We start from the raw sequence: 18,729 nt of genomic DNA on the forward strand, positions 1-18,729 counted from the left end.
CCCCCCCCCAAAAAAAAAAAAAAATAGTAAAAATCAGTTTATGGGGTTGTATTTTAACATAAGATGCAACCACCTCAGTGTTTGATTTTTCCTTCTCAAACTCACTGAGTTACAGAAACTCATATTACCCAGTCTGTTTACAAAGAGCTGCTCGGTGCAGTGACGGGTTTCTTCCTCCCCTCCACCCCACAGCATCGCGTCCACACCATCCTGAACGCCGACCTGGTGATTGTGATGAAGCGGGGGATCATCCTGGAGTACGACACCCCCCAGGCCTTGCTGGACAGGGAGGACAGCATCTTCGCCTCCTTCGTGCGAGCAGACAAGTAAGAAGCACAAGAAGAGGAGAGCTCGAGAGCATCAAAGGAAGACATTCAAAGTGCAATTGTCCCATGGAATACATGTATATTCCCCCTTTTTTATTTTTTAAATCATGTTGTATTATATTTGTACATACAAATATTAATTCTTTGTTAATAAAACATAAATTATCATTATGGTGTGCTTTGGATATTTGAAGAGAAAGACTTGGAATTATTACTGAAGTGAGATGTTTTTTTTTCTCATTATGAGACTTTAAAACCTGAAGGTGAGCTGAAGTTAACAGAAAAGTTGTCCATTTAGAGCAGCGGTCTGCAAACTGAGGCTCAGGGGCCACAACAAGAGTTTATTTTTGATGGTCTTTTTCAGTCCATTACACAATATCAATGTCACAAACTATAGTTTATTAATATGTGGTAATTATATAATGAGTTGTGCTATCTTCAGTTTAAGCTTCGAGTACATGCTCTGGACATTTTATTTAGTGGGAAAAAAGGAGCAGAAGTTGCTCTTTTGACTTGAAAGGTGACAGACCCCTGCTTTAGAAGAAACAGGTCAATCCAAGTTTTTTTAAAATTTTATTTAACTGGATGTTAATACAGATCTAAATCTGTTTTCTGTGGTTGGACTCTTTTCATTTAGCTCCTGAGGTTTACAGAAAATAGCCTGGATTTGACTGACAGCACAGTGTTCTATATATAATCCATCATATATTCAGAGGATGAGCTCTTTTTGAGATGCTGAAAAGGCATTTCTTGCGTTCTCATTTGCCTTCTTTTACGCAGAGCTGCTGCTTCATTCGCGCCTCGCCTCGCCGTGGGAGACGGTGAGAGTTTTGTTGCTGCGCCTCTGAGCCAGCAGGAAAATGGAGTAAACGGAGAGTGAAAAGCGATATCCCTGAGACCGCGGCGACGCGTCTGTTTCCAGCGCGTACAGGCAGACAGGTGCGGCGCAATTAGGCGTCTTCTTAGGTGCGTAAGAGCGCGATCTGTGTGTTCAAACGGCTGTAAAATCCACCGGGAGCGCGGCGCGGAGCGGTGTGGAGCGGGCGGTGGGGGAGGGACTGCCTCTCCGCCTCACGTTACCGCGCTGTAGTGAAGCGGCGGGGTCACCACAGAACCGACTGCGACACGCGAGCCTCCCCGCTCAACCGAATGTGAGAAAACACCGCTCAGAGGCCCGTTGCGCTCGTGCACCGATCACTTACAATCCTTAAAGGCCTCGATCGACGGGTGCGCCCCTGCGCGCCCCTGGGGTGGATCCACTGTGGCACCGGGCGGCGCGGCGCGGCGCGGGCGGCCGCTGCTGTGAGTGACGGCGGCAGCTGTGGGGCTGAACGGGAGGAAGAACCCCCTCACGGGACCCCGCAGCAGTCCTGGAGCGCCTGATCCTGAAGCAATGTGAGGCGCGCGCGCATACCTCCAGAAAAACGGATGACATCAAGACTCTCTCCCTCAGCTGACACCGGCGAGGGCCGAGTGGAAAGAGGAGGCTCCGGGTCCAGCTCCGAACCGGACTCAGACGGGCTGTGAGGGCACGTAGCATGGGAGCGCGATGTTGTCCCGGAAAGGACTCATCCCCGAGGATTACCTGCTCACGCGTTTGGCCGAGGATGTCCTGCAGCCCAAGTTTAAGGCGAAACAGGGGAAGGCTCGGTTCGTCGGGAAGAACGGCACCTGCAACGTAGCGCACACTAACATCCGGGAGCAGGGCCGGTTCCTGCAGGACGTGTTCACCACTCTGGTGGATCTAAAATGGATCCACACGCTCATCATTTTCACCATGTCCTTTCTGTGCAGCTGGCTGCTCTTCGGGATGATCTGGTGGCTCGTTGCTTTTGCGCACGGCGACCTGGACCAGAAAGGAGACGGCTTTGTCCCGTGCGTCACGGACATCCACTCCTTCTCCTCCGCCTTCCTCTTCTCCATCGAGGTCCAGGTGACCATCGGCTTCGGGGGTCGGATGGTCACGGAGGAGTGCGTCTCGGCCATCATCATCCTCATAGTGCAGAACATCGTGGGGCTGGTCATCAACGCCATCATGCTCGGCTGCATCTTCATGAAAACAGCGCAGGCCAACAGGCGCGCGGAGACGCTCATTTTCAGCAAGCACGCGGTCGTCTCCCTCCGCAACAGCAGGCTGTGCTTCATGATCCGCATCGGGGACCTGAGGAAGAGCATGATCATCAGCGCCACCGTGCGGATGCAGGTGGTCAGGAGAACCTCCACCGAGGAGGGGGAGGTGGTGCCGCTGGACCAGATCGACATCCACATGGATAACCCGGTGGGCACCAACGGGATCTTCCTGGTGTCCCCCCTCATCATCTCCCACGTGATTGACAAGAGCAGCCCCCTGTACGAGCTGTCGCCCTCCGACCTGCAGCAGCAGGACCTCGAGATCATTGTGGTGCTGGAGGGGGTGGTGGAGACCACCGGCATCACCACCCAGGCCAGGACTTCCTACGTGTCGGAGGAGATCCTGTGGGGGCAGCGCTTCGTGCCCACGGTCTCCGAGGAGGACGGGATGTACGCAGTGGACTACTCCAAGTTCGGCAACACCGTGAGGGTCCCGACTCCGTCCTGCAGCGCCAAGCAGCTGGAGGAGACAGGTGGGATCCCGCGCTTCAGGCTGCACGAGGGCGCCACCTTCCGGGCGACTGTGAGAAGGCGGCGCGCACCCGCGGTGACGCGCAAAACCAGGAAGAACCAGTGATCTGGCGCCCGGTTCAGCATGGGACTGCTTCAGATTTAGGGTTAATAAAGAACTCAGTCATATTTATTTACATGTTTGACGTAAACAATAAGTGAACTGTCCAAACATCAGCATGTTTTACCTGAGAGTCAGGCTGATGGGGAACAGAAGAGCCCTGGTATCCAGAGTGAAAAGTCTAGAATAATGCCTGACTGCATGGATTTGAAACTAATAAAGAAAATGTTTGCATTCAGTTGGAACCCGGAGAGGCAGTCCTTAAGGTTTGAGGATTAACATTTTTATTTGGATTTGCATTTTCTGCTGCTTGCAAGGCTGTGGGAAGTGGGGGTGCTGAAAGTGCTTCAGCGCCCCCTGGTAGATACCAGAGGAAAATAATTACATTATTTAAAAATAATAGAAAATAAAAGGTTTTTATTATTGCTTCATGTTTAAATTCCAGTAATATTTTGATATGGAGTTTTGTAAATCTGATATACTGTATAAAGCAGCACACACACACACGCACACACATTCAGCACCCCCCAAATGAAACGTTCTCATGGCTTTAGTTACTTATTACAGCGCCACAAAATTCACAGTACAAAGTTATACACTTTCCTTATAAATTAATGCTAAATAAATCAGCTAATTTAACTAAAATATTATAAACCTCTACAATAAAGATTTTTTTTTAATAATGTGATGACAGGAGACGAGTTGTAACCGTTTTGGTTAAACCTTAATAACAATATGCCAATCTCATGAGATGTTACAGTCAGAGCGGTCATATTGATGATTTGACTTTTTTAAATGGCTAATAACAGATAAAATGGAACTAAGCACATCACCTTGTGAATGTATGCATGTCTGTACAAATTTCCATCATTATTTTCTGTGACGGTAATAAAACTGCAATAAGCCACATAAATATTCCCTTCATGCAGCTGTTTAGATGGGCTGAAAGTTCCTCGTTATGAGGTACTTAAGTTCTTTGTAAATGTTTAGTTTTCAGGGCAGCACACAGAAGACAAGCATGAGTTGTGACTGTAATGAAACTCAGAGACCAGGTGGCATTTCTCTCTTTTATTAGATTATAATCCGCAGAGCTTAAAATATTAAATTGCTTTTAACTTAGTTATTAATTAAAATACATAAAAATGAGCCAGAACTGAGGAACCCTGCAAAAGAAGTTGAAATAAATAAAAAAGGAGAATTATAAATCCAATCCTCCTCTAAACAGAGGCTATATCTGACAGAACCCGCTTGTGATTCTTTGTACAGTAAAGTCCAAGCAGACTGTGCATTTTCTATACATGTGACAATATTCTCATTTCCAAACTAACTTTCCTCTGATAAACTTAAAAAAAATGAAAGGAGCTGGTAAAAAATAAAACCTATGTTTTTAGTTTTGAATAGGAAGTACAGGTGACTGTTCTACAGCAGAGCAGCAGAGCACCGGTTCCCCACCCCTCTTATCTGTCTCTATCTAAGTCTCTCTGGGCCTGCAGACATGACCTCATGTCTTTGTCCTTCTGTGCTGCTGGGTTGGGAGGTGGTGGTGGTTTAAGGGGCTGCTGCTGTGCTTAACATAAGCACACAGCTGTGATTCACCTTAAATGGGCACCAGTCTGTCTCAAAGTATCCATTCTCTGATAAGATTAAATATCTAGCATACAATCTTTAAGTTTTCCTTTGTCTCCCTGTTTCTGTTGCATCCACCACGTGTTTGCTGCCCTCTACAGGTAGGCTGTGGGACTTGTTCCTTTTAGGTGATTATGTGAGTATAGTGCGGTTAAACACGATCAACATTTGTCAGTCTGGTGAACAAGGGACAGAATGAAAATGAGAGGAACTCCTCTCTGGCAGCAGTGACTTATTCTCTCAGGTCCTGAGTAGGAAGCGCTTTAATCACCCCCCCCCACATAAAGAACCCAAACAGTGATTGGCTAGTGTTGCCCAGTCAGGCGGTAACGCGGCTCCCTACTGGCCAGCGTCGCAGCCAGGCGCCCGCAGGCGGCCTCCCGCTGCTGGAGGAGAGGAGGACAAGGCTGCAGGCGAGCAGAGATGCCTCTTCTCCACACATCAACAACACTGTACAATAGCAGGTCGAAGCAAAGCAGAGCCCCCCCCCCCTTTTTTTTTCCTGTGCTGTATGTTAGGTAGATGAAGGTGGACAGACACACTGCACCCCCTCAAACAACGAAAAATAAAATAAACAGAATAAAACTTCCAACAAAAACAAAAAGGAGGAAAATAAAACCAAAAAAAAAAATTATACACATACTTTTTTGTTCCTAGTTTAAATTGCAGAGAAGATGAGAGGGATTTGTCCCTGGGAGGAACGCTCACGCCAATTCCTGCTGGCGTGACAAACCCCTCCCTGCCAACCCCAACCCCACGGAAAACCCTTCCCCACCTTCCTTCCAGCTGGTTGGTGTTGTAGCGAAATATAAGGGAAGGTCTCTTAAGTCCTGCTTGCACCAAGGAAGGGGGGCCCAGGCTGTTTTTCCTTCTCTCCTCTCTTATCTTCGATCGCCCCCGGGGTCTCGCCGCCGCCGCCCCTGCTCATCTCTCCGTCACGTGGTTTTGTGAAGAGGGGGAGGGTGCTGAGGCCGGGGTGGAGGGAGCCGGGGTGGGAGCAGGAGGCGCTGGGTTGCAGAGGATTTCGGACAAGTCGTCCATGATACAGGTCTCCTTAGGGTCGATCAGGTTGAATTCTCTTACGAAAACGATGAAATGTGCATACAGAATGTTCAAGTGGCCCTGCAGGTCCAGAGCCACCGTCTCCTTAAAGTGCGCCCAGTAGAGGTGAGCCAGCACGTGAAACAGATACCGGCAGATCTTCTTTACCAAGGACTCGAACGAGTTGGGAAACTCTTTGCCTGCAGGGAGAAAAAGGACAAACAAAAGACAGGAGAGACTGGTTTATGACCAAGAATCACAAGGGAGGGAAAAAAAGGGTTAAGGGTAAAAACGATCATTGTGCTAAAGTTGCTTTAACTGTCAACCCACCCAGCAACAATTTTTTTTAACATAGATCTAAAATAAACTCTTAAATAAAGGCTCAAATTTCCCTTAGACAATTGGAAATTACAGTTTTGTTTTCAGACGTTTATAAATAACTATCTTTTCAGATTTATTTTTTTAATCACGTGTGCTTAAAAAAGTAAAATTACTCTTCAAAATCATGTCAAGATAGCAAAACTATTTCTGCAGGCTATAAAATGTTGCCACACTCTTAGGCCAAAACTCCCTCTGACTCTGAATCTGTCCTTTTCCCTTATTTCTTCCCCAAGTTTCATCATCGGATCAACCGCTTTCCTCCACCTGAACCAGCAGGGGGCAGTGCAGCATCAGAACATGTCTCAAGCACTGCAGGCAGAGTTACACTCACCATATTTTGTAGGAAAGATTTCCTCATCTGTGACCAGTTTCTGACAAAGACTCATTACGAAGTCGACATACTGAGGAGCAGTGCACTTCGTCTTCTTCCCCCTCTCATCATACCAGTAGTATATTCTAGGAAAAAAAAGGGAGAGACACGAGTCAGTCATTTTTGTCTCTTAGAAGTTTCATAACATTAAAAATGAGTTGATTACAAAACTGTGCATTTCTGAATAAACATACAAAAGAATGTTTGTGGGAGCGCAGACAAAAACAAGTGTGTTTCCTGGAGTAAAGAATCGACTAAGCAGGAAGATTAACAACTGATTAGTGACATAATTAACCTGTGAAATATCATCTGCTCTGTTTCATCATTCAGGAAAACCCCAAAATAACTTTCTGAATGAAACAGTTCACGGATTTAATAACCAGGTTTGCGATTTTATTTTTCAGGTTTAATTTCCTGATTGAACCGAGCTCCCTGCTGTCGGAGGGACACTCTCCGAGGCCGGTCCTGGTGCCGTTCAGATGCTTCAGCACGGGCTGACCCAGATAGCTGGAGTATAAAGTGAACTGCTTGGATGAACGGTTAGCTAAAGGTCAGTCTGGGGGGCTGGCAGCTCTGAGCTCATCAAGCTCGCAGCTCAGTCAGAAGACGGATGGATGGAGGGATGGACGAACGAGCAGCGGGCGGTTTTTAGCAAACTCACAATGAATCAGAGTGAACTGGGACGAGTGAAACAACCAAATATGATCTCAGACTTGGAGGTATTACAAAATCTGAGGAGTATCAAGTGTCCACATGACTGACCCTAGAGGAGGTGACCTACTGACCACAGCTCTTTCATAACACACACGATTAACACACTGAACGTAAAGATCTAAATATGACCATTTAAAGTTTTAAGCAAAGATGTCTCATCAGTTCTAGATGTAAAGCCAATGACTATTTTCTGAAAGTTTCATTAAAATCTGTCCACTGGTTAATGAGATTCTGATAAAGCTACAAACACATGATCTCCTTCTCCGACGGGTGATAAAGAACACGTAGAACATATCCTAAGAACACGTACCCACCCACACATTTAAAACCGAGCCTAAATAGCTTCTAAATGGTTTTGTTCCCTCAAAGCCCATGGAAACATTTTCTTCCAAAAATAGTGCTGGGTTCTGCCCGTGGGCAGGGGCGCTGACGCGGCTGTCAATTTGCACCACAGAGAGGAGGAGGTGGAGAGGGGAGGGGGAGCCAGGTCCTGCTCCAGCAGGAAAGGGCGGTGTGCAGCACAGCAGGCGGTGGAAGAAGGTTCAGACATACACGGGAGCGCGGCGTTGCGATATGAATAGTTTCGTCTGCAGAGGATTTGTGAGACAAAGTATTTTCGACATCAGTTTAACTCGGCTCTCCTTCTTCATTAGGCCATTAGCTCTTTTTTTTTTCTTCCACGGCTCAGCAGACCGTAAAAACATGTCAATGCGCCCCGGTGGCTCCGGTGCTTACAAAAGCACGTTGGTTTCTTCCATTTCTCTCAGGGGGTGTGTCATTAAGAGCAGCTTCAGGTGACAGAGGTGGAAAAATCCACTGTTGACAGAAGTCAACTTGTTAGGCTTCTTTCTCACAGCAGAGTTGTCATGCTGGTATTTGTCATTAGCTGCATTGTCATACTTTGTTTTATTTATAGTGTTTTTTTTTAAAGTGTACATGAGGATAGTTATTTTTTGGCTTTAATACACTACATGCACTTGCAGACTTGTATTAAGAGCTGCTTAAAGAATAATACATAGGTGAATCAAGGCCTCTTTACAGCCAGGGGCTCGTAAACACTGATGGCACCACACCCGGACAGGGCAAACTAGTTAGATAAATACTTACAGTTAGTCACCTCCCCACCGCCAACATGCCATGAATACAATAACATGTTTTGCTTAAACAACAGCAATGTTTTGTGACACACAATAGTTATTAGTGATCAATTAGTCTTACTTTAACCACTAGAACAAGTGTTCAGTGTTAAATGGGACACTGTCAGATTCCTATTTTAAGGAAGTGTATGTGTGTGTGGTTTGAGTAAGATGATATTAGGAGATTTCACAAAGCACCCAAAACACAAACATGGGCTGGACCAATGGAATTTCATTTTGAGAAACTAGCCCAAATGTTTGATAATGTGTTTGAGAATGAGATGATAAGAAAACCTGAAGCTAAAAAAGTCAAACCTTTGAGTCTGATGGATCAGTTTGTTGCATATTGGACTGCTAAAGGCTGTTAGATGATTATTAAGTCAATGCAGAATGAGGACCAAAGGATTATGCTGACACTACATTGCATTCATGCAAATTTCTGGGTGGACTGTGTTGTGTTGGTGAGCTGGGAGTAAATCACAAGCGTGGAAGATGACTTACGTGTTACAAGCTGTCATGGCCTGACAGGTTTCCCCAGTGCAGAACTCTGAAATGGTGCTGTACTGCAGGTTGATAAGATTGAAGAATGTTGTTGCTGTAAAAGAGATAAGTTACACAAGTCATAACCTGATATCTGTCGCATAACCTCTGCTGAGGAGGACTAAATCAGGACAAATACTTTCATGTCACACTGCTGTAAATCATCTCTGCCTAAACAATAATAGTTGTCACGTCTTTAAGTGCCCCAGTCAGTGAGGTGGAAGGACAAGAGGTCACCGCGGCAAGTTTTCAACTTGTCACTTAAGACGGAAAGAAATATTTTAACTGTGAGAAAAAAAAAGCTTCATATTGTGTTGCACTAACAGAACAACAATGTGTTGCCTGAGCTATTCAGTGTTGGAACTGTTTAAAATAGTTGGTTCTCATTTTTTCTGGCAGGGTGACATTCTTTCATGAACTAAACAGTTTATTTGTGTAAAGTTTACAAGTCTCTACAAAAGAAACTTTCAGAAGAAATATTTTCCCAGCAAAAGGAATTGCATAACAATCATCTAAAAGCAACAACAAAATAATACCCATTTCTCATCAGAAGAAAATTAAAACCTTAACTTTAACAGTTTTTTCTTCTCCAAGCACCTGGATGTTTTAGCCAAGTAACCAAAAGAAATCTAAAAAAATGGCTAAACGGAACCCCTCATGGGATTATTCAATCCTCCTAAGAATTGAGAAATGATGCTCGTAACCTCCGTCCTAAAAACTTGGTGTATATGAAACGCTACACTGCGAGTGGCAGTAAACAAAGATGTTTAAAAGAAGCCTTGTGTGGCGTTACAGGACCAGTCTCAGGGCTCTGCCAGGCCTGGACGTTAAGGGTTTGGATTGCTTACACTGCTGGAACGCCTTATCTTCAGATGACAAGTGCATGCAGAGTTTTAAAAACAATTCCAAGTCTGTGTGGAAAAGCCTTAAAGCTGGAGCACATGTTCAGCCTAAAGGAATAGTTCAATTTGAATAAAAAATTACCCACTTCTCATTTTGAAAATGACAGGGTTAAATTACTCTTACAGGTTCAGCAATTACAGCTGTGGTTTCTTTTTGCTTCATAAAACAGCCTATTTAGCCGCTGAACTCCTCGGGTTCCAGCTTTAATACTTAAGTGTTCAGATGAATTAATAAAACCCAAAGTTTCAGGCACTCACTGTTGCTGGCTAGCCATTCATTGAGGTCTATTTCTCTGGGCAGCACCACCAGCTCCTTCAGGTCAAAATCCACCACACGGATTTTTGTGAACTCTGGATCCAAGTACAGCTTCTTCTCCTCTGCTGGTGGCTTCTTTCCATTTGGCTTCGTCTTCGACTTCCTACAAGGCAGAAGAAATTAGAACAGGTCACAAAGCTGCAAAGTGATGGGGCAAAAAAACCCAGTTTTTTAAAAGAAGATTGATGCAAACATTAAAACTGCTTGTACAATTTAAAGCTGTGAAAAATAACCCAATGTCAGACTGGCACAGAGGGCTCAAAGTTTAAAGTTACAGATTTTTAAAGCAGGTGAAAAACCCAAAACTCAATTTCTTTTTCAAACAGAGGAGCCTGAGCTTAGATCCACAGATTTATAAAGGACCACACAAAGACTGGTCTGTGTCTGATCTTTAACGCTGATAGCTGACCTTCCCAGAGGTATAATCGCTCCCACACAGACGCCCGTCCACCCCACGTTGTACTTCCACTGCTAGTTTTAGCGCAGGGATGTCATATCACACCATTCCTTCACTTCCAGGGTGCCATAACCTCTCCTCCCCCACCTCCTGTTTTCTGTCTGATTCTGTGGCAGCAGTGAGTTCTTTGGTCAAAGGTTGACAGGCTGGACACCAAATACAGACCAATGCAACTGATCCCGCTTGATTAGCATTCAGCTGAAACCTTTTCTCGCTGATTAACGGCCTGATTCCTACTCCCAGGACTCCCTACATCTTGATTTTGCAGCTAAATATCTTTACTGTAGTGTGGGTTTGTCTGAGGACAAGGGAGTTAGATTTTGCTCCTTGAATTTATTGTGCTTCTGTTGACCCTCATTTCCGGCCTCACTAGTCATCAACTCCATCTCTGGTTCTCATCCTTGTGTTTCCACACCCTCTATTTAAACACAACAATGTCCTCTTGGCTTTCATTTCCCATCTTTTCCCTCTGATTTGCTCTCTCAGGTCCAGCTCCATTTAGAGAAACTCATCACAGATGGCTCCTGGATCGAGACGGACTGGTCAAAGAGCACAAACGGTGAGGGATAATGTGCACCGTTTTAAAGCAGAAGCCAAATTCTGCAGGCTTGACTGCAAATAAAACTCAAGTGCAGCAAAAAAAATGAATTTATTGGTGGGTGGTTTTCTGTATGAAAATATCAGTGTTTGGTTACATTTGGAATATAAATCTGAGGCATTGAAACATGTGGGAAAAATAAAAGGGAGGAAAAAAAACAGGAGGAGAAAGGAATGGAGAGGGGAGTTAGATTGACTCAGGCCCAGCTGATAACCATGGGAACTAATAAACACTTTCAAAACATGACAGGACTGTGAGGCACGAGGCTTCTTGGCTGGAGAATGGTGTCCAGAAGCCCTGTGCAGTTTCAATTCCCTGCTCCAGGAAGCGTCGCCGTGCTTCTCACCTCGGCAAACAAGGGAAGGCATGTCAACATGTGGACACATACAGAGCCTGCAGCCTTTTACTTTGTTAACGTTTAAGAGCCCGTCTAATTTATCTGTCACATGAAATACCAGAATGAACATTGTTTTTTTGCATTTCTGCAAGAACATTATGAACTAAACCACCCATACTTGCACAATCGCAAACCTTCAAAACATCATTCAGATTCTCATTTATTGTGTAATGATTTCTCAAGCTCTTGTGCTCTTCCAATCAGACTGCAGCTGAACGCACCCTAGCTTCATTTCGAACCCAAGGACAAAGATAACACTGCTGGCTAATTATTAATGACGGTCCACTTTCCGTTTCACCTCTTTTCTCCGTTGCTCTTCTATTTTTTTAACATCTTGAGTTGTAGGCTTCCCTTCCCTGTTTTTTTTTTTTATTTGTGGCTGCTGGCTCACCTGTTTAAACATCTCATTGTTCAGAGGAAAAAAAAAGTCTCAGGCATTAGAGGCCCATCTTTACTCCCTCTTTCTGCTACTATTCTGCATAGAAACTAGGTTTTAGGGTCCTTTTGACATTCTTTGGAGTGCTTGTTTTATGATAACTGTCCTTATCTCTGTCTCCTTGTACAAATCTGCCTGCTCCTGAGTGTGCAGACAGATTCATGTGGCTGCTGTGGTTCTGCCCTGTGAGCTACATGTTCCATCATGTGAAAACGCTTTACCCAAGGACAGAGCTGCCATCTACAGATACTGTCAGTTCACACAACTTTAAGGCTTTGCTAAGCCTCTTGGAAAAACTGACCGACGCTTATGAAAGGATCCTTTTGAAAACATTCTGTTTCACTGAGCCACTTCCTGCCCCTCTCTTTCTGCACTTTCATAACTTTCCGTACAAACGCCTCCTCCACTTCCAGTGAGCGCCTGCATGATACAAAGAGGTGAAAGTCTGGAGCTTTTAGTTTATCTTCGGGTGAAGCAAACTTCCTGTATGCAAACACTTACTTACACGTGTGAACATAAGTCATTTTCTCTGACACACATCTACAGGTTTGTCTGGTCCTGGTTCAGCTGCTTCGTGGAAAACCTTTACCATAAAAGGCAGCGGAGTCCCCTTTCTCCTCACAGAACAAGGAACAGATCAGGGCAGGCCAGAAGGCAGAAAGTGAGGAAATCTGAGGCCAGGCACATGTTTCCAGACTGAAGGGAGAACCACAGCACGTCTAGAACCACCTGGGACGAGTCTATGACAACTAAATGTCAAAACTGGCACATAAGAGTTTAAGTGAAGAACGATACGCACAAGGAGTGAACTAATAGTGCTTATCTGTGATCAAAACTAAAAAAGAAATGAGGTTTGAACTGCTGGGTGACGGGGAGGTCAGAGCAGAGTGACTGACTGGACAGCTGTTCAACTCTTTGTGTTTAATACTTCTACCCTCTCACTGTTAGCGGTACCACCACCTCCCCCAACCACTGAACCATCTTCATTTACTACCTTTTCTCTTGTACACACAATAAACACACTGTGACACACACACACACACACACACATACACACCTGTGACTTCCAGACACACAAAGACACTGGCTGTAGCCCACTTTCACTTTTCATGGCCGACCCAGCTGGTCCCGACAGCTGCGTCACAACCCTGATCCCACCAGAGACCGCGAGAACAACCCAGAAGAAGCAGGTTCTGTCTGGTTTGAGAGGCTGTTTGTGCAAGCATGTGTGCATCCACCAGAACTGTTCAAACATACAACCACTTAGCCTCAGACTGGTGGAAATATTAGTCGACTTGTGTGCCAAATAAGTGCACTTGGTTATAAAATGAGCTTTGTCTGAAGGGCAGCAGGAAACTCAATCCAGTCTCATTTCCAGAAACTGGTTCCAATTAATCCTGGAACTGCAGGGGACCCATGTTGCAAAGTTCTGCTGAAGAATTAGCTTAAGTGTGTTCTCCAAAGTACTACAATTTGCTACTAAACAATTCCCTCTTTCCTCCCGTCATGCACAAACATGCAGTTCAGGAGGGAAACGTTCACACCATGCCGACTTTTTCCATAGTTTACCATCACCTCCGCTCCAAATCATGGGGAGTCATTCTCACCGGCATTCCTGCATTTATATTATTGTGTTTTTATGGGTTCCTGCTGTGATTTTAACACAAAAAACATGACACCTGTTTAATAACCCACATGTAATGACTTTACCCTGCAGCCCGTGGCTTCTGCCAAGCAGCTATTTCACAACTGTTGCCTAAATTGCAAAGAGGAGTACAACTGGCATATGGATGCAGTTGTTGTGATCTGCATAGGGTAAACAGCGAAAGCAAAACTAATAAAGACAACGACCATCTTCTCTACGACAGCTGTTGTAGGTAGAGAAAACAATTTAGGGGTGATAAAATATATATGTATATTTAAAAACGAGAAATTAAACACCCCTGATTGCAGTGACTTTCAAACCAACACTTAATAGCACAGTGGAAGAATCATTCAAATGTTAGAAAGTTTCCAAGCCTGCAAATTAATTCTGTGATACACAGTATTAAAAGCTAAAAAAGAGCCATGATTGAATCTGAGGACAACAGCAGAACCGATTGAATAAACCTGATCATTTTGTAAAAAGCAGTTTCAGGAGATTATGTCGTTCCCGAGCCTGCTGGTCTATTTAAGGATCAAAACCCAAACGTTTTCTTCCCCTAAAAACCACAAACAGAGGAAATGCAGGCAGTCTGAGGCGACCAAAGCAAACCCACAGCAGCCATCATAGGGGCTAAAAAGGGACAGCTGAGGACAACATAAACATTCGGCCTTGTGTTGCTCAACTCTACGGCGTCACTTCTCTGTGACTTGTATGGTTTTTTGAATAATCATTTAAAACCAGGAAAATTACAAAACAGAAAAAAGAAAACAGCTGCCATCAATAATCAGCAGCATCACTGGGGGCAAAAACTGAACCGTACATGAAAATCATAGCCAAGGTGTAAACCTAAAAAATGCACACGCACACACAAAATTGGCAATTCAACCACAAACCTTTTACAGCACTGTTCTGGCTACCTCATCTTCAACTTGCAATCTTGGGCCAAATCCCATTTACTGGCTCTGAGGGCTACTATCGTGCGTAAAGACCCCCTGGGCAGCTTCATAATGGAGCTTCATCAACATTACAACACACATGCATGCAAGGATGGGGGTCTGGGACACAACAGAACAAGCTGTTGTTTAGGAATGCGGCAAATTTAGGTTTACAGCAAGAATATTTACCTCTGATACTGATCTGACCTCATAAGAAGTGAAACTGAGAAGCAAAATGTGCAGCTAAGGTTAGACGAAGGTACAGAATCACCCTGAAAAGGATGGTCTTGTGTTCATACCTGCCTCCAAGCCAAAGACATTCAAGTACTCAGTGGAGGAGGAAGCAGGTTAAAAGCAGCACTACAAACAGGACCTGCTTCCCTCCCTTCTCATGAACCCCCAACTATTTATCCTCGTTAACTCGGATTAAGTAGTTTCCAGTCATTCTTTCCATCCAAATTTGTTAAAACCTCCTTTCGTCCCTCTCAGGCACCCTCTGTGATTAGGTGGTTTCCTAATAGTGGGTTCAACCTTCCCGATAAAAAAGGAGTGTCAAAACTTGTCTCTACCCGTTACTGGTTTTGCAACAGACATGACAAAATACAATAACACTTTCAGTTCTGCTCACCATTGTCTGCTCGCACATACTGTTCACAGATCCAAAGAAGAATATTCTCATCACCAAAAAAAAAAAAAAAGCAGCAGGTTTTAAGACATGTGCCCTTTGGGGCCGCTGCTTGAAAAACACACCTGTCCTCTGACTTGAAAGGTAAGAAGAAACTCCATCACAGCTTTTACAAGAACCCCCCCTGAAGGAACACATCAGAGTGAATCAATCCACAGATGTGCATTTCTTTGGTTCATTTGGGTCATGCTCTTTAGATCAGATGGGAGCAAAAGTATTTAGCACATAAAATTTATGTTTTTATTTACAGAGATCAGCTCTATGACACAATAAGGAATTAAGATATGTTGGCTCCATCTAGCTCTAGTTTAGATAATCTTTTTATTTTTTTTTACTCCAAACTGAATTAGGCTAAACTTTTCCTTTTTGTTTCCAGGTAGCTTGTTGTTAAAATGTTAAAGACGACCTAAATGATTAATAAGACTACATAAGGAGACAGTGTCGCGTTTCTGTCGGTCTTGTTGGGTCTTGTTAGGAAAAGGAATGAGCCCCCCCCTCACCGGAACCACAGTCTCCATACATATGTAATTACAGCAGGAGAGGAAGACTATTACTTTGCGTTTTTAAAAAGAAAAACACGACTCACTTCGGGTGGATCTTAGCGAGAGGACGGAGCATTAAAAAACAACTCTGCTTCAAATCTAACAAGGAAAGAAAGCAGTGTGGCTCAAGGAAAACAAAACTGGGTAAAAACAAAACACTCCGCAGAGATAAAAACTAATAAAACGTCTTGCATTTAAATCTGTTCACATGTAGGTTGTTAGTAGACCCGTTTAAGAGGAAGAAAAATGCTTTACCTTAGTACTTTTCCGACTGCCTGGAGCACCATTTTGCAACTTAATGCGCCTTTAGGGTTTTTCTGTGGGTGCATATTCTTCTTATCTCTTGAAAAGAAAGAATATTCTCTGACCATAGCTTAAAACATGAGAAAAAAAAAATATGCCAGAACGTCTCTGATTCAGCTTGTTCGCGCTTTAATCTTGTGCGACAAAAAAAACAAACACCACGCCGCCGAAGATGATTTCACTTCTGATTCACTGCAGGGAGAGCAGGAAAAACTTTGCGAGGAAAACTTTTACAGGAAGCCCCTCCCCCCTCAGCTGGCGCCGTCCAATCACAGCGCGAGAATGGGCCGCGTGGGCGGGCTCTCGGCGTGACGTCACCGTCTGCCCATACGGACGTGGTTGGTTCGTTTTCTGAGAAGACGTGACCGTGTAGCAACAGGTGGTGGTCGGATTAGAACTGTCGGCTAAATTTAAGTAATAAAAGAAGTGTGGATACGTTTTACATGGCTTTTGTAATATATTTAAGAAACATTACACAGCATTTGTAAAAAGTCAAACAATCAGGGAACGATTATACCTGATTAACTTTTGGTGTCAACCCCATTTAAGATGGCCGACCTTGGCAAACACAAACAATTTGACAGTTACTGAGCTATAATTTGGTGTAGTAGTAAGCTGAGAGTCATCCCCAACACACACTTTGATTGCTAACAGACTGATCCGTCTCCAAAACTCCTCTGTTAGCTGAATATCTCATGAACCGCTGCACCAATTTTAATGAAACTTTCAGGAAATAATCGTTGGTTGTACATCAATAACTGGTCAAGTTTTGGAGTTAATCCAATTCAAAATGGCCACCACAGCTAATCAATATTAGCTAACACGAAAATAGCGATAACTCCTTCAATTCTATGGATATTGAGCTAAAGATTGATGTGGCTACAGCTGAGAATTGTTCCCAACACATTCTCTGAGTGTGACAGGGTATGAATGCCATCGCAAAGATTGAATTGTCGTCGACAGTATGAGATCTAACACCATTGTTGTGTACATACTGCGAGTCGACATTCCTCCTTTTGATGTTGAAACGTACCTGAAGTCCAGTTATGAGAACGGTTGAGCGTGTTCAAACGTGTCTGCCAAAGCTGAGGAACCAGCGGGGGAATCAAACAAAGGCTGTTCAGGAGCTAGAGGCTGATGTGTACGTACATGTTGAGGTTCCTTTGTATTCCTGCAGGGCAAGGGTTTGTTTCAGGGAATTGTTTAGAGCAATAACTTAGAAGTTCTTATTTTATTTGACGCACCAGAAAGATATACATTCTAATTAAACTGCCAGCAAAAGAAGAGAGCCAACAAGACTTGAGCACTAAATGAACAAAAGGTGATAAAAATGGACTTCCACTCATGAGAAGATTGCATCTACTGTCGTCAAACTATCATTCCCCTGCCGTTCTTTCCCTCTAATTATTGTCTCACAACAGACAACCCGCCTATTCTCCATTCTGCTGCTCGGTTCACACATTCCCACTCCCCTTCCTACTTGGTTTTTGTCGCGTCTTGCAATCATTGTCTGGTAGGGCCAATGTTGTGGCTGCAGATGCAGGATATACAGGACCACCAGTCTGAAACCGCACGGAAACACACTAATCTGTGCAATCTGCAGGGCAATTTGGGCATTCTTGTATGACGCTTAGGGGAAGTAGTTACATGAGATGAAGATAGTGATGATTTTGTATGAAGACTACACACTGTGTGTGCTTACAAGGGTTCAGTTTGTGTACAAGGAGGTGTGGGTTCACTGAAGGAGCATGGTCCCTGTGAGGCAAAGCTTCTTTGTATTTACAGAACCATTTGTGATTCAAAGAGATAATCTGGAAGATATCAACAGAATGAGGGCCCAATCCGGCACGCCTGACTGTGTTTTCTGATGTTGCACAAAGTGTACACACTTATATTACTGTAAAAATATACAAAGTCCTCAATAAATGTATTAACATTATCCCCCTCTTTATTTCCTCAAACTGAAATTTTTTTCCTTTTTTTATTTGTATGTTCCTGTGAGCGCATTTAAATTCCTGTCCATATTCGAGGCTTTCCAGGAAGAAAGTGGTGTGTGGCATTTGCCGGGCAGTTAAGGTGATAATGGCACAAAGTGTGCTTAAGTTCGGAGCTGGAGACCGAAAGGAAGCAGTTAATTTTTCCAGGTGGCTAGTTTTGTCAGATCATCAGAAAAAGAAGCCCTGACATAAAATTTACTAAGCTACTTCATTAATTGCTAACACTGCTAGCAACTAGTGCGGTTTCTGTCGGTATGTTTTAAATCCTTTTGATGACACTCTGAAAGACAGCCTCTCTTATTTGCATAAGTAAACTGTAATAATGACAAGGATGTAAAAAGAACAAAATAAGTTTGGGAAACAGTAATGGAATGCAGAGATACATGAATAAAATATTATTTTTTATATGGTTTTCCACAATAAAAAGTGATTTACAGTCTTACTTTTCATTTTTACACTTTATTCTTCTTTGTACTTTAGTCTTCCATACTCTGAACTGGAGTCTGACGGGTGGAGATGGCTGTTCCAGGAGAACCACACCGTGGTTCTTGCTGCCGTACCAAAGACTGAGAGCGCTGACTTTTTCCATGTTGCTAATTATAGCACCAACCGTTTTGGTCAGGGCCATAAAGAAGAATAAGAAAAAAAAAAAAGAACCTGAGCAAAGAGGAAGCAAAGACA

General features: G+C 43.9%; 3 protein-coding genes across 8 annotated transcripts in view; 2 read left to right on the top strand and 1 right to left on the bottom strand.

The window, feature by feature from the left end:
- Positions 1–497, top strand: part of abcc8 (ATP-binding cassette, sub-family C (CFTR/MRP), member 8) — an 82,743-nt gene extending 82,246 nt beyond the window's left edge. For 2 of the 3 annotated variants that reach the window (XM_025006522.2, XM_017418967.3), the window contains one exon: positions 193–330. In XM_025006522.2, the coding sequence (XP_024862290.1) occupies positions 193–330 (138 nt within the window). Of the gene's footprint in view, positions 1–192 lie in introns of all 3 variants that reach the window. The other variant, XM_017418966.3, reaches the window with a different exon arrangement.
- Positions 498–1,403: 906 nt separating this feature from the next.
- Positions 1,404–3,936, top strand: kcnj11 (potassium inwardly rectifying channel subfamily J member 11). Its single transcript, XM_017418969.3, has one exon. The coding sequence runs from the start codon at positions 1,876–1,878 to the stop codon at positions 3,031–3,033; it is 1,158 nt and encodes a 385-aa protein (XP_017274458.1). The 5' UTR covers positions 1,404–1,875; the 3' UTR covers positions 3,034–3,936.
- A 144-nt stretch (positions 3,937–4,080) lies between these two features.
- The window catches only part of mob2a (MOB kinase activator 2a), a 54,460-nt gene continuing 39,811 nt past the window's right edge, over positions 4,081–18,729 (bottom strand). For 3 of the 4 annotated variants that reach the window (XM_017418972.3, XM_025006523.2, XM_017418971.3), the window contains exons 2-5: positions 9,996–10,156; positions 8,797–8,890; positions 6,407–6,531; positions 4,081–5,894 (exon numbers count right to left, since the gene is read on the bottom strand). In XM_017418972.3, the coding sequence (XP_017274461.1) occupies positions 5,578–5,894; positions 6,407–6,531; positions 8,797–8,890; positions 9,996–10,156 (697 nt within the window). In that variant the 3' untranslated portion in view covers positions 4,081–5,577. Of the gene's footprint in view, positions 5,895–6,406; positions 6,532–8,796; positions 8,891–9,995; positions 10,157–16,003; positions 16,251–18,729 lie in introns of those variants that run through there. The other variant, XM_017418970.3, reaches the window with a different exon arrangement.

This window comes from Kryptolebias marmoratus, linkage group LG11, assembly GCF_001649575.2.
Source record: "Kryptolebias marmoratus isolate JLee-2015 linkage group LG11, ASM164957v2, whole genome shotgun sequence".
Classification (NCBI taxonomy): domain Eukaryota; kingdom Metazoa; phylum Chordata; class Actinopteri; order Cyprinodontiformes; family Rivulidae; genus Kryptolebias; species Kryptolebias marmoratus.

What these genes read in the sequence shown, in the direction of transcription:
- kcnj11 (XM_017418969.3), top strand. Translation starts at nt 1,876, where the DNA reads ATGTTGTCCCGGAAAGGACTCATCCCCGAGGATTACCTGCTCACGCGT.